Here is a 16,456-nt window from a genome sequence, read left to right on the forward strand (position 1 = left end):
TTAATGCAGTCTTCTCCTCACTTCCAACATACTACATGTGCACTCTCAAGCTCCCAAAAACAGTGATCAAACATATTGACAAACTCAGACGACACTGCCTTTGGAGAGGTGCAGATTTAAATGCCAAGAAACCCCCTCAAGTTGCCTGGAAATCGGTCTGCAAGTCAAAATTTCAGGGGGGATTGGGTGTCATAAATTTGGCATTACAAAATAAAGCCCTTCTCATGAAAAATCTTCATAAATTCTATAACAGAGCTGACATCCCGTGGATCAATATCATCTGGGCCAATTGAAAGTCGCCTAGAGGGGGGTGGATAGGTGAAACCTGAAAATTAAAACTTTATCCCCCAACTAGATCCCTTGATTAGCGGTTAGAACAAGATATACAATTATCGGAGTATAAAAACTAAGTCCTTGCTTGTAAAGAGTATTGTTTTCAAATAATGTCGAATTGACAAAATCAATACTACTAATAAGTCTATGAGAATAAATCACGAGGGCTTAGATGAGAAGGGCAATAATACAAGTTCTTTCTCGCAAGGAGTTGCTTCACTAAATGAGAATTTAATTTAAAGCAACACCAAATAGTATGAGCAAAGAATAGTGCAAGAAAAACTTGGAAAGGGAAAGAACAAACAAATCACAAGTAATAAGCACACAAGACACGGGTGATTTGTTTTACCGAGGTTCGGCCTTCGAAGGCCTAGTCCCCGTTGAGGAGTCCACTAAGGACAGGTCTTTTTCAACCCTTTCCCTCTCTCCACCGATCACTCAAGATCGGCGAGCTTTTCTTTCTTCTCAAGGACCACTTAAGACCCCGCAAGGACCACCACACTCTTTGGTGTCTCTTGCTAGCTTTTACAAGCCTCCAAAACTTTGGAGGAAGTTCAATGGGAGTCAAAACTCCACGCACAAATGATCACAAGATGTAGTGCTCACTAACTCTCAATAATTCTCACAAGGCACTCTTGCTAGGCTCACACAAGAGGCTTTCTTTTGCTAGCTCTCTTTTTGTGGCACTTGTGTTGATTGTAGTGGCCTAAATCTTGCGCATAGGATGGATCAATGAATATATGTGGTTGGGAGGGCTTGAGTATGTCAACTAGATGACTTGAAATGTTGCTTGGACTCCCACTCCTTCAAGTGGCCGGTTGGGGTGGTATTTATAGCCATCAACCAAAATCTAGTCGTTGATGAAGTCTGCTGGCGATGGGCGCACCGGACTGTCCGGTGTGCCACCGGACAGTCCGGTGCGCCACCGGATAGTGTCCGGTGTGCCGCCACGTCATCTTCTCGTTAGGCCCTAAAGCTGGTCGACCGTTGGAGGCTTTGTCCTCATGTGGCACCGGACAGTCCGGTGTCACACCGGACAGTCCGGTGCCCCTCTGTCTCGATGCTCTGACATCTGAATTCCACTGTTCACTTTGCAGAGTCGACCGTTGCGCGCAGATAGTCGTTGCTCCGCTGTCACACCAGACAATCCGGTGCACCACCGGACAGTTCGGTGAATTATAGCGGAGCTGCGCCTGGGAAACCCGAAGGTGAAGGGTTCGAGCTGAGATACTCTGATGCACCAGACACTGTCCGGTGGTGCACCGGACATTGTCCGGTGATGCACCGGTCTGTCCGGTGCGCCAGACCGGGGCAGCCTTCAGTTTCCTTTTTGCTCCTTTCTTTTGAAGCCTAACTTGTTCTTTTTATTGGTTTGTGTTGAACCTTTAGCACCTGTAGAATGTATGATCTAGAACAAACTATTTAGTCCAATTATTTGTGTTGGGCAATTCAACCATCAAAATCAATTAGGAAAAGGTTTGACCCTATTTCCCTTTCAATCTCCCCCTTTTGGTGATTGATGCCAACACAAACCAAAGCAAAAATATATAAGTGCATAATTGAACTAGTTTGCATAATATATGTGCAAAGGTTGCTTGGAATTAAACCAATCTATATTTCATAAGATATGCATGGATGCTTTCTTCATATTTAATGTTTTGGACCATGCTTGCACCATTTGTTTTGTTTTTGCAAACTCTTTTGGAAATTCTTTTCAAAGTCTTTTGCAAAATAGTCAAAGGTAAATGAATAAGATTTTGAGAAGCATTTTCGAGATTTGAAATTTTCTCCCCCTGTTTCAAATGCTTTTCCTTTGACTAAACAAAAACTCTCCCTCAATAAAATCCTCCTCTTAGTGTTCAAGAGGGTTTTAGATATTAGTTTTGAAGAGGGTTGAACCAATTTGAAATTCTAATAAGATACCGATTGAAAAATCATCAATTGAAAAATCTTTTCTTAACTCAAATTTTTGAAAATTGGTGGTGGTGCGGTCCTTTTGTTTTGGGCTAATACTTTCTCCCCCTTTGGCATGAATCGCCAAAAACGGATACTTGAGTGAAATATAAGCCCTACTTGCTCCCCCTTTGGTAAATAATATGCGAGTGAAGATTATACCAAATTAGAGGGCTGGCGGAATACCGGCAAGGAAGGATAATACCGAAGATGTAGAGTGGAAGCGATGTCTTTGCCGAATACTCCATTTCCCTTTCAATCTAAGACTTAATACATGAGATGCTCATGGAAACATATTAGTCTTAGCCTTGACACAATAGAGATAGGAAATATGCAAATGTACCAAAGGAAAGAGACATGATTAAAAGGATATGTAAATTAAGCTTAAACAATTCTATATGATATAGATTGCTCCCCCTAAATATGTGCTTTGAGAGGAATACAAATTTTTGGTCTTAGATGCCAAGTGCACATAATTTAGGTTAATGAGATCATATCCATATCATAGAGAATGTGAAGTGCATTGTGTCATAGTATAAGTGTGATGCCCATGACAGTTTATGCACTTATGAAAGCATGTTATAAACATCTCAAGCATTTACCCTTAAGGAATTCAAAGAGGCTTAAGGACCATCCACCTTTGGAACAAAGGCAGCTTATCCTCGTTACAAGGTTAAGCTTTAAGCTCTTTGACAATAAAATTACTTCACCTAGTTTTAACAAAGATGCATGAATAAATGTTTGATAAGTTAAACTAGGTATGAAGCAGGGATAATGCATGGACATGCTTTCTCTTCCTTTTAAACACTATATGCAAGGAATGTAGGAAGATTTAGGTACATGTATGAATGAGATGGAATAGTTTTACCCTTTTGTACCTTCACATAGAGATGCTCTCTTGATTGTGCTTTGTTCTTAGTCTTAGTCACTTAAGACCTATACAGAGTATGGAAATATTTTGCACAAGAGAGAGTTCTACAACTAGTGATCCTCAAGACATTGTTAGCATATATCAAATGGATCACAGGGTGCATAATTGTATCATGAATTCTCCTTTTAACTTAGTGCACATCAAGAGAGATATCGATTGATAGTATATGCGACACTAAGAATTATAAGGTTAATTGAAGTTATTCAATGATGAAACAAATAACAGATGTGGTCAACAGAACAACATATGAATTAGAATAGGAGAATCCAGCAAATATGCTACTTTAGTAATGAAAGCAACAATCCTTGATAAGAGCGACATTATTTTAACAAGTTGGATTGATATGTAGTAGCATACATCATGAGAAACTTATTCTCATGCAAGAGACTATATGAGATTACTAGGATAAAGCGATAGTCTCGATATGATCAAGATATAGAAATGGGCTCCCCCTAGAGATATGCATCAAAGAATTTGGAATGGAAAGAATAGATGCATTCAACTTTAAAGACGAAAAGGGAGAAGCATCATTCATCTTGATCAAGGCTTATAAAATTTATAATACACAATTTATGCCTAGTATTCTCACAATGAAAAAGGTTTAGAGTGCTTACAACCACACCATTGATTGTTTTGAAGATCTCATTATCCAAGTAGGTGTTGTTGCTTTTTATGTCTTTCTCTTTCATGTGAGTGTCCTCCCTTTTGTAGTTGTTTCTTTTTCCTTCCAAACTTATTGAAAATACTCAAGAAAGATGTTAATAGCACAAGCGAGTATATGATGAACGATGATTTCTTTAAATAGAAAATAAAAGCAATTCATCATCCATAAGTCATATAGACATGAAGTAAACTTCTTAACATTAGTGCACATCATTAAGAAAAAGAAATATGCATTTTTAAACATTTTGATCAATCATAGGAAATTTACTTCTTCATATTGAATTCATTAATCATTACTTAGAAGTAAGTCAATATGAGAACATATATAGCAAAGGCATGAAATAGATTCTAATGGACAAGTGCATTTTGTGAGAAAGAGATTGAATGCACATCTAGCCGACTTTGGTCCAATAAAGAATCTATTCCTCACATAGGTAGTATGATAAATTAGAGTAAACAACCATTGATGGGAACTATATTTGATTAAGAAGATGAGTTCCCATACCTTTGCTTTTACCTCTCTTTCGTTGGGTGAAGAGTAACTCATGAGGCTTGCGTCTTGCACTTACTCTCTTGTAGATTTTCATAAGTGAGCTCAAGAGAAATGTTAATAGCAACACAGGCACTAGTTTCCCTTTTTGTAAACATTTTGATAAGGAATGAAAAGTGGATTACTAAAGCATGGAAACTTTATAATATGAACTAGATTATTCCATGATGTATAGATAATTCTTTAAGATTATGGGAATAAATCTAATTCATAACATGGAGAGCGATAAATATAGAACAATCATATCCAACTTAAGCAAGAGGCAAAACAACATAAATCATTGGATTGACTTTTCTTTTCATGTTAGAATACGCATTTTCAAATAAAAACTAATTCTCTAAATGTGAGACTACTTAGGTTAGTTGGATAAAAACATTAGTCCCACGATTTCTAGACATAAAGAGAGATTCCCTTTATAAGTGTCCTAAGGAATTGACTTCCTTACGTGACATCTTATTCTTTTCAGAACATGGAATGTCTCTCTATATCTAGAACATGGCCATAATATGATGATTAGAGTAAAGCATGCCATGAGATACTTTCAACAATTTAAAGTATGTAGATTGCCATGGTTTAGAAATGATGAATATGCAATCTACCATATGAGAGGAATTTCTTCAAAGAATGGTGACATAATTAAAAACATTTGAAGTGCTTTCTTTTTCTATGTGACTACACAAGACACATAAGGAATGATATTTTAAGATACTTGCACTTAAAAGCATAAATGTCACCATCCTTTGGCTTTCCTCCATGTTGTAGGTCTTGACTCTTCGACTCAGGATAATTCTTTATTTCCTACAACATCGATATCTTCCCTCGAGATGATATGAGTTTGAGATATAGTAATTTTGAAAAATAACCTTGGGTCAATCATGGATATAGATCATTGAAGATTGATAGCTTCAGTTAATAAAAATCGAATTGACTCCCTCAAGCACCCCAAAGCTTCATACCATCTCCTACTCTTGCAAAGCTTGTCAAGCACATTTTGGCACCCATCTCTTGATGGGTCCATCAAGGTTAGTCAACAAAGATCTAGGGACCCAAACGTCCTTTGTGCTAGCACTAGGTAAGCTCCTTACCTTTCTAGCACAAGTTGCAATTTTGGGTTGCCTAGTTACATGAGAATTAATTGACAAGCTAGGAGTGGGATTGTTACCAATGGGACAATCCTTGCATTGATGTCCCTTCTTTCGGCATATGTAGCATAGGCGATCCTCAAGTCTTGAAGATTTCTTCCTTCCTTGTTTCATTCTTGCTACATGGTTAGTGAATATTTTCTTTTCTAACATTATGCCTTTTGTTTTAAATGGGGACAAGACCTAAACAAGTGTCCATTCTTGGAGCATTTAAAACAAAGTTTATCATCCTTGTTAATAATCAAGTCATTTTTAATATAGGGACATGACCTAATAGAGTGCCCCTTTTCAAAGCATTCACTACACTTCTTACTTCTCTTAGTGTGAAGTGTGACTTGATTATTACCTTGGATATTACCTTTTATGGAGGCGTGGTTGAGGCTTTTGGAAGAGGTATTGATTTTCTTCTTTTGTTCCTTCCTCTTTACAATCCTCAAGTCCTTGACATTTTCTTCAAGGGATTTAGTGCATGCCACGGTTGTTCCCGTCTCAAGCTTCTTCACCATGTGATCACGGTTATCTTGAGAAGGTTGAGCAATGCACTTCCCTTTTAGTTGTGTCAAGCTCATTTTTAGCCTCTCATTTTCTTCTTTGAGCTTTTCATATGTGTCATCTTTTGTTCCTGCAAATTCTAGCTCAAAGGAAGATTTGCTTGCCGATGAACAACAAGCATTAGCACATGGTGATATAGTTTCAATTTTAATATATGTGCATGAGTGAGGTTGTTGGGATTTTAAGTTTTCTATCACAACCTCATGAGCAATATTTAATATGATATGGTCATCCATAATATTTTCATGAGAACATAGGAGCATATCATATTTTTCTTGAAAAGCTAGATTTTCATCTTTTAGCTTTTCTACTTGGTCCTTAAGCAAGGCATTCCTATTTACTAATTGAGCGATACAATGTAAAGCGTTATCTTGCTCAATTGAAATACTTTCATACCTTTGGACCAAATCAACATGAGAGCACTTTAGCTCCTCATGTTCTTTAGTCAACTCGTCAAAATGTAGCATTTTCATGGAGAGAACATTTTCTAGCCTTTGACGAGCTTCGCTTTGCTCTCTCGCTCTTTCTAGAAGTTTGAGCATGACCGCCTGATCTTCTTGGCTTAGGCGAGCGTAGAGTTGCATGAAGCTTCTTTCTTCTTCCTCATCCTCGTTTGTGCTTCCGCTATCATTTTCATTAGCCACACAACATATGTGGGAATCGAAATGGGAAGACAAACCTTTTAGAGAAGTGGATTCATCGTTTGTTCTCCATCGTTCATTTTCTTCTTCTTCCTTCAAGGGGTTAGTATCACAAGAACTAAAGGAAGTAGAAGCATCATATGAACGATCATGTTTGAACTCATAAATTTAGTTTTAATTCTAGTCCAAATATCATGCGCATCACGAATAGATTCATTATAATTCATTATGAAGGCATGATAATCTTCTTTGCTAAGAGAATTACTTAAGATGTCATAAGCTAGATAGTTTAAGCGTATACATCTTTGATCTTCCTCGGAAGCATTTTTCCTATCATAACTAGGAGGAATAATACTCTTGTCGAAAATTTGTTCTAATTGTGGATCTACGGTTCTAAAAGCATTTATCACTCTAGTAGACCATGAATCATAATTAGAACAATCGGAAAGTAATATTTCAAGAGCTACCTCCTTGTTCTCCTTCGGAGTTGTCTTCTTGTTCTTTTGGGATCTTCTACTAGCCATCACTTCGAGTTGTTAGACTCAATATGAAGTGCCTAGCTCTGATACCAATTGAAAGTCGCCTAGAGGGGGGGTGGATAGGCGAAACCTAAAAATTAAAACTTTATCCCCCAACTAGATCCCTTGATTAGCGGTTAGAACAAGATATACAATTATCGGAGTATAAAAACTAAGTCCTTGCTTGTAAAGAGTATTATTTTCAAATAATGCCGAATTGACAAAATCAATACTACTAATAAGTCTATGAGAATAAATCACGAGGGCTTAGATGAGAAGGGCAATAATACAAGTTCTTTCTCGCAAGGAGTTGCTTCACTAAATGAGAATTTAATTTAAAGCAACACCAAATAGTATGAGCAAAGAATAGTGCAAGAAAAACTTGGAAAGGGAAAGAATAAACAAATCACAAGTAATAAGCACACAAGACACGGGTGATTTGTTTTACCGAGGTTCGGCCTTCGAAGGCCTAGTCCCCGTTGAGGAGTCCACTAAGGACGGGTCTTTTTCAACCCTTTCCCTCTCTCCACCGATCACTCAAGATCGGCGAGCTTTTCTTTCTTCTCAAGGACCACTTAAGACCCCGCAAGGACCACCACACTCTTTGGTGTCTCTTGCTAGCTTTTACAAGCCTCCAAAACTTTGGAGGAAGTTCAATGGGAGTCAAAACTCCACGCACAAATGATCACAAGATGTAGTGCTCACTAACTCTCAATAATTCTCACAAGGCACTCTTGCTAGGCTCATACAAGAGGCTTTCTTTTGCTAGCTCTCTTTTTGTGGCACTTGTGTTGATTGTAGTGGCCTAAATCTTGCGCATAGGATGGATCAATGAATATATGTGATTGGGAGGGCTTGAGTATGTCAACTAGATGACTTGTAATGTTGCTTGGACTCCCACTCCTTCAAGTGGCCGGTTGGGGTGGTATTTATAGCCATCAACCAAAATCTAGCCGTTGATGAAGTCTGCTGGCGATGGGCGCACCGGACAGTCCGGTGCGCCACCGGACAGTGTCCGGTGTGCCGCCATGTCATCTTCTCGTTAGGCCCTGAAGCTGGTCGACCATTGGAGGCTTTGTCCTCATGTGGCACCGGACAGTCCGGTGCCCCTCTGTCTCGCTGCTCTGACATCTGAATTCCACTGTTCACTTTGCAGAGTCGACCGTTGCGCGCAGATAGTCGTTGCTCCGCTAGCACACCGGACAGTCCGGTGCGCCACCGGACACTGTCTGGTGCTACACCGGACAGTCCGGTGAATTATAGCGGAGCTGCGCCTGGGAAACCCGAAGGTGAAGGGTTCAAGCTGAGATACCCTGATGCACCGGACACTGTCCGGTGGTGCACCGGACATTGTCCGGTGATGCACCGGACTGTCCGGTGCACCAGACCAGGGCAGCCTTCGGTTTCCTTTTTGCTCCTTTCTTTTGAAGCCTAACTTGTTCTTTTGATTGGTTTGTGTTGAACCTTTAGCACATGTAGAATGTATGATCTAGAACAAACTAGTTAGTCCAATTATTTGTGTTGGGCAATTCAACCACCAAAATCAATTAGGAAAAGGTTTGACCCTATTTCCCTTTCACCAATCATTATAGCCATTCGCTGCCCTCAGATAAACCAGTTGGTTCTTTCTGGTGGAGAGACGTCCTTAAAACTCTTGAATCTTTCAAAGGAATTGCTCGGGTGGAGATCGGAGATGGAAAAACAACTCTTTTGTGGCATGACAACTGGGATGGTATACGCAAATCGGCACAGTATCCAGAACTTTGGTCTTTCGCTTCATTCAAGGATATCACCATCCAACAAGCAAGAATGGCAGCTTCGCATGAGATGTTTCACACCCCACTGTCAGCAGAGGCCTTTGTTCAATTTCAAGCTTTGAATGGTCTTTTGGTTAATCTTCCGCATAATAATCAAAGAGACAAATGGCTCTGCAATGCTTCTTCTAGCCTCTTTTCATCACAAAAGATTTATTCTCATTTGATGGGCAACCAGTGGACCCATCCCATCTTCACTTGGTTGTGGAAATCAAAATGCCAATCCAAACACAAGGTCTTCTTCTGGCTTTTACTTAAGGACAGATTAAATACCTGGGCACTTCTAAGACAGCGAGCTATGCTACTGGATTAATACACATGTGACAACTGTATTTTACAAGCTGAAGAGACAGCCATCCATCTTTTTTCAGATGCAGTTTTGCTAGGAGATGCTGGTCCTTTATAGGAATTTCCCCGCCACGAACAACTGATTTAACCAACACCATTCTGAGGATCAGAAGACGTTGGCAGGTCCCATGGAAACTTGAAACTATCATCCTATTAACCTGGTGCATCTGGAAAAGCAGAAACAACTGGGTGTTCAATGAGATTCCGCCCACGGTGGAAGAATGTCGGGACATGTTCAAAACAGAAATGAATTTATTGTGTCACCGAGTTAAACCAGTGATAGGGGATAAAATTAAGACCTGGATTCAGTGTTCTGTAGTGTAATTTTCGTTACCCTTCATGTATCTACCCTCATGTATCTTCTTTTCCTTTTTCTCTTTATGCAATAAAAAATACTGTAGGCCCTCCTCCCTATAGTAATTTAAGCTTCAAAAAAAAGAATACAAATTAGTTACTTTCAATAAGAATAAGAAGGTCCATGCTTATTATGTTGAACGCTTCAAGTGCTACTGATGATGACAAGAAATCAACAAAGGAGAAAGCACTTGCAAGCACTGCAAGAAATCTTATATCTTCAACACCACTACCTCTTCATCATGCTTCATGACCAAGCGCTCTAATGTACAATATAATGAGAGTGGTTGTAAAAGTGAGGATATGAAGGATCCCTCCAAAGAGGAACTCTTTGAGCTATTACAAGAGGCTTATTCTCTCATGGACAAGAAGAGAGAAGAGTTTAAGGAATTACGTAAGAAGCACAAAGCCCATGATTAGCTACTCATGAGAAGCTCATTGATGCTTATGAAACTCATTCTTCTCTTCTTGTCTAAGAGAAGGAACATATTGAAGTAGCTAATGTAGGTGTGATATGTGATGTTCTTGATGAATCTATTTATGAACATATTGTTGTTTCTCCTACTAGTCCCTCTTGTAGCACTATTAGTGATGGTTTCACTGGCGATGCCTCACTTATGGTAGAAAATGTGATCCTCCAGAAGGTGGATGAGCTCCAATACGCCTTAGGTAAAACTTATGGCGATAGAGACGCTTGCTTAAGTGTTTAGGTAACCGAAGATTCTTTCTCAAAAGAGAGGGATTGAGATATGACCCTAAGAATGGCAAGACGGGCTTTGCTACTCACAAGATTAATTTTGTAAGGGGTATTGGTCGGTTTTTCTCTATATTGGCTACTTAGAGCAACAACACAAGAATAAAGACAATGCTATATACTCAGCTAAGTTTGATTCTTGTTATTTACATACAAGGGTGTGAATAGTAAGTAAACTAAGTATTATTGGTGCACCTATTGTTTGCCAAAAGAAGACAATCTAGGCGCCAAGAGTCTAGGTACTAACCTTGGATTACCTAAGAAAGTTTGAGTACCAAAAAGAAATCAATCTAAATTATAAGATCGAAGGAAGATATTGAGTGTGATAATGGATGCACTCAACATATAACCAAAGATCAAGGATGTTCAATTGGTACGGTGGCAAAGATGAGTTTGAAAGTGCCACGTTTGGTGAGAATAGCAAAGCCATGGTTAAAGGTCTTAAAAAATTACAAGATTCAATGATATAAGTATAGCAAATGTGTTGCTAGTGGAATGTCTCAACTTCAGGATTTTACTGTTTTCACCCTATTATTGTTTGCACAATTGTGAAAGCATTTATGTGGAAACTAAAACATTCAAACCCCAGTTTAGTTTTTATAATTAATAAAAATATAAATTAATTGTGACTGCCAGAACAAATAGGTTAGGTCACAATAATACAAGATGGTTAAACTAATATAGTATTCATGTCCAGATCAATGATCGTTAATGTACTTGCTGATGAAGATCGATGGTCGTTTTTTAAAGAATGGTGAATCGTTGGAAACTTAGATTAGTGACAGAGCACTTGACCTAGACATATCTAATTAAACATGGCGGTGCACACTTTTAAAACTAGTGCTAGCTAAGTAAACCCAAGAGAGACCAAAAAAGTTTAAAACAAAAGTCAACTCAAAAAGCCAATAAGTTCACGGTGCTGAAGTAGCAAAGAATATGTCCGGTATTTCATCACATAAAGCAACCAAAAGAAGTGTGCCCTACTGTGTTTCAGAGTAACACCAGCAATCCACTTTCTAACTGGCACTACCGGACTATGCTACACCAATTCAACGGAACGGAAGCCCAGCAATGAACCCCATGCACTTTCTAACTGGCACCGACCACACTATGCTACACCAACCCAAACTAGCCAAGTCCTTGACCTACAACAATACTCTAATCTAAATAACTGCCTACTGTCAGATTTCCTAAACCAGGCATCTTGTACGCCTACATCAACCTTGGGGCCTAAACACGGTATTTATAAGCTGCTTCAGGTTGCTGCAGGGCAAGATCTCAATGTCAATATCAAGTGGTCTGAGCAACTTCTCGGAGGTTTTGGGAACGACGCACTTCTTGTATCCCAGCTTTGAAATAGCAATCACTCGCTTGTCCATTCTTGGCACCTTCAAAAAAATGGAAAGAAATATTACTACAACTGGTTAAAACAAACTCCATACGAGCAGAAACCCCTTCAGGGCTCGTTCGGTTAGGAGTGGATTAAAGAGGACTCGAGGGGATTAAATCCCTTATTCAAAATTGAAGAGAGAGATTTGATCCCCTTCAATCACCTATAACCCACTTGCAAACGATGTCCTGAGTATGCAACAAACTCCATCGAGGGAATTATTAAATGTGGTCAGGATGAAGTAGCAACAGCGCAAACCCACTGTTCACCAGATCCAGATCCAGACGTTTCATCGAGGGAATTATATGTTCACAGCGGCTTTAATCCGGCTGCGGCTTCTAAATATTTTGTCACTATAGATTGCAGCTGCAGCAGTCGGAACAGCTGCAGCAGTGTTGGCTGCCAGCCAGCCAAACTAGTGAACAGATACTGAGTTCCATCATATGAAGTACTGACAGATGCATGGACTAGATACTAATGCACATTATTTTCCACAAAGCACAATATTACTGTTTTACACCCAGAGCAGAGTCTGCTTTACACGCTAAATTGTAAGGTCTGGATGAATCAAGCATCCCACATTAACTGAGGATCAAAGTCCTCTAATGTTTATTCTTTTTCTTTCACAAAACCTTCCATACGCCACTTAAATCATTTCAAAGTGTTGGCGTAACTGTGTATATTTCTATTGTAATGAGACTTGGTCCACATAACTCAGCTATATTAATATATTCCCAGCCCACATTAAGATTAAGGTTTCATTCTACTAACATGGTATCCAGCTAGTGTTTTCCTCCCTCCCTCAGCATCCACCCCCCCCCCTCCTCCACTGCTCACATGTTCTTTTGCCGCCACCCTTCCCTACTGCCATAGCAGACAGACATGTCCCCCCTGTCTCCCCCCCCCCCAGCGACGACCTTCCCCTCCCTAGTTCTCCAACCCGTGGCCCCTCCCTTGCTCCCTGTCTCTCTCGCACGCCGCCACGGCTGAATCGTCGCGCCCATCTGCGTCCCTGCTGCCGGCGATGCGCCTGCCTCCGCTTGCTACCTGGGCACCACTCCAACCCTACTCGATGCCCGTGTGGCCCTGGGCGTCGTCCTCCCCGACGCCTACGCCACCCATCCCACCTCCGTGTCGACGCCGCCCAGCGTGTCTCCTCCAACGTCGCCACCTGGCGCAACATGCTTGTCTTCCCAGATGTTGGTGCAACACCCGCTATCTTCTTCGACCTCCCCATTGTCGACGTAGCTTCCGCAGCCCTCCCCAGCGCCTCCATACACCGGCACGGGCGCAAAGCCCTTCCTGCGTGTACCCACCCACCCGAGCGTGGTTGGTGCGACCTCCGTGGCCGCCCTACGCGCAGCTCCCCACGGCGTCCATGCCCTATGTACAAGCCCCTGGCTCCCACATGGCTGACCTCGTGTCGTCCCTTCTTCAATCCGCGCAGCACACCCCACACTCTGATGTGTGGGCATTCATGGCGGATGCGCCCACTTCATCGTCGGTTCCCACGCCCGCTCTGGGTACCCCTGTTCCTGTGCTTCCCGTTGCGGCTTCCTCAGGCTTCGCACCACCCCCTATCAATGTCATTGTCGCTCACTCCTTGGTCGTTACCACGAAGTGTTGCGGCCCTCATTTGGGAGCACAAGCGCACCACGGTGGATCCCTTGCCTCCCAGTTGGTGGAGGCTGAGCACCACCTCCACAGCTCCTCAGTTGATGGTCCCCCAAGTTCGATGCTGTTGCCATCGCCATCCTCCACGCTCAGACGTCCTGTGTCCAAAACAGTCGTTCGCTTGTCGTTGTTGTCCTTGACCCGGCGTCCACCCACTACGCCCGCCAGCGCAATCAGGTGCTCCTCACGCTCTAGCGCTAAGCCCTCGACGACCACGTCCTCGTCAATGTACCTCCCCGTTGCTCCCATCCTGGCACTAGATGGACAACATGGTCCTTTCATGGATCCTCGACACGCTCGTCGTAGAGCTTCAAGACATCGTCTGCGAGCGGGTGGCACTGCACGCCAAGCCTAGGTTTCCTTGAGGCCCAGTTCCTCTGCAATCGAGAGGCATGTGCCCTCCACCTCGACGCCTCGTTCCGCCTATTCTCCGAGGGGACCTCTCCGTCAGTCGTCGGATGAAGGGCATGGTTGACTCCCTTAGCGACCTCGGTGAGCCTGTCCTGACTACACCCTCGTCCTCAACCTTTTGTGTAGTCTTAGTCGACACTACGACCACCTGAAGGCCCTCGTCAAGCAGACCGTGTCGTTTCCCTCCTTCCACGACGTCCGCAACGCTCATTCGTCAGACAATGAGGGAGGGGGGATGCGTGCCTCCTACCGCCCCCACTGCCCCTAGGAGCTCTTCATCAGACACCTAGCTCCGATGGAGGTCGCCGGCCCCACAAGGGCAACTGCGGGGGCGATGGCTCTTTTCGTGGCGGTCCCACAAGTTGCGGCGACGGTCTCGTGTGGCCGCCCTTCTACAACCCCTGGACCGAGACCATCTCCATGTACTAGGCCTAGCCATGGATGCTTCCTCGCCACGCCCACCACATCCAGTTGTACTTGCTACGCACTCCTACGGTCCCCCACCACCTTCGGCGCCCCCTCTACCATACTCATCGCCGACTCCGCCTCTCCTCCCGCTCTCGAGGACCCCTACCTCGGCACCTTGGTCGTCATTGGTTGGAGGTTGGGATCAGGCTCCCCTCACTGCTTTGTTCAGTACTATGGCGTTGGCGCCGCCCCCACCTCTCCAGATTGGGTAGTCGACTCTGACGCCTCCTACCACACCACTCCTGTTGTCGGCACGTTATCTCACTCTCATCCTCGTAATCCCTCCCTTCCATCCTCTATTATTGTGGGGAACAATTCCACCCTCCCGCTCACCTCAGTAGGTGATTCAGTTTTTCTGGGGTCGTTCTACCTCAAAGACGTTCTTGTTGCAACTCACATCATTCAGAATCTTCTCTTTGTTCGTCGGTTCACCACTGACAACTCTTGTTCTATGGAGTTTGACCCTTTTGGTTGAGTGAATTATCTAGCCACCAGGACCCTTCTCGTCCGATGTGATAGCTCAAGGCCGTAGTACATGCTCCGGCTACTCAATTCCTCCATCGTTGTGTCTTCCTCGATTGCTTTGGCTACTACCACCTCGGCCGCCACTTGGCATCGTCGTCTCGGACACCCTAGGCCCGACGTCATGTCCAAGTTGTCTAGTTGTTCCGATATCTCTTGTAGCAGGGGCCATTTTGGTACTCTATGTAATGCTTGTCAGCTAGGCCGACATGCTCGCCTACCTTTCTCTATTTCCCCCTCTCGAGCTGATTAGGCCTTTGATCTTGTACATTGTGATCTCTAGACTTCTATTTTCAGCCATTCAGGTTATAAATATTATCTAGTGATTTTGGAATTTGGATGATTTTTCCCATTTTCTTTGGACTTTTCCTTTGCAATTGAAGTCTGATACTTTTCATACTCTTTGACACTTTTTTGCTTGGGCCTCTACCTAGTTCGGCCGCCGGGTTCATGCTCCAGTGCGACAATGGTCCCACCTCCAGCTCTTTTCTCACAGAGTTCAGTTGCGGCTCTCGTGCCCCTACACTTCTCAAAACGGCCAGGCCAAACGCATGATTCGCACCACCACCAACATGATTCGTTGTCTTCTCTTCCAAGCATCTCTCCCCGCTAGCTATTGGGTGGAGGCGTTGAATACTGTCACACATCTCAACCGCCTCCCCTCCAAGGCGGTTTGCCATCCCACTCACTTCTTTGTCGTCTTTGGCATCATCGCTTCCCATACGCACCTCCACCACCGCTCCTCAAACTTTCGTCCCGCTCCACTCGCTGCCTTTTCCTTGGGTACTCCTCTGACCACAAGGGTTATTGGTGCCTCGACCTCCTCACCCACTGCATCATCATCTCTCGCCATGTCATTTTTGAAGAGGGTGAGTTTTCCCTTGTCGGCTCCTCCCCCTCCCAACCTCGATAGTCTTCTGGATGTCGATCCTGTCATTCGTCCCTTCCCTTCCCCCATCCTCAGTCCCACCAACTACTTCCACGCCGATATGCGACTCCTTACCCTTCAATCGTGACATGTGTGGCCCCGTCGTCTTCGCCTGCGCCATGTGCGGCCCCGTCACCTTCAGTCGCACCACGTGTGGCCCTATTGCCTCTGTCTGCGCCATGCGCGTCCTTGTCACTCCCGCCTACGCCACACGAGGCCCCACCTCTCTAGCCATCTTTGGCTCGCTCTCCCAATCCCGCCCACGTCTATCAGCTACGTGTGCGACCTGATCCCCCGGTTCCCTTCGCTACGCCAACCCATGCCTCGACCCGCTCCCGTGACAAACTGTTGATGCGCCAATCAGACGCTATCCACCGCAACCCACACCACGTCCACCCAATGGTGACGTGTTGATCAGCTGGTGCTCACGGTCGTCGCTACTTCGACCCCCTCGCCTGTCCCTTCCTCCGTTTGTGTCACGCCGGCCGATCCCCATTGACGCCGCGCTAT

General features: G+C 43.4%; 1 protein-coding gene across 2 annotated transcripts in view; it reads right to left on the minus strand.

Annotated features, from left to right (window-relative positions):
- Positions 1 to 11,429: 11,429 nt before the first annotated feature.
- The window catches only part of LOC100384790 (uncharacterized), a 29,209-nt gene continuing 24,182 nt past the window's right edge, over positions 11,430 to 16,456 (minus strand). Inside the window, exon 15 of one of the 2 annotated variants that reach the window (XR_004849989.1) lies at positions 11,430 to 11,941. Coding sequence is in view for 1 of the 2 variants with exons in the window: in NM_001177237.2 (NP_001170708.1) it covers positions 11,771 to 11,941 (171 nt within the window). In the remaining variant the exon portion in view is untranslated. The remainder of the gene's footprint in view (positions 11,942 to 16,456) is intronic. The other variant, NM_001177237.2, reaches the window with a different exon arrangement.

The sequence above is a fragment of the Zea mays genome, chromosome 6, assembly GCF_902167145.1.
Source record: "Zea mays cultivar B73 chromosome 6, Zm-B73-REFERENCE-NAM-5.0, whole genome shotgun sequence".
Taxonomy (NCBI): domain Eukaryota; kingdom Viridiplantae; phylum Streptophyta; class Magnoliopsida; order Poales; family Poaceae; genus Zea; species Zea mays.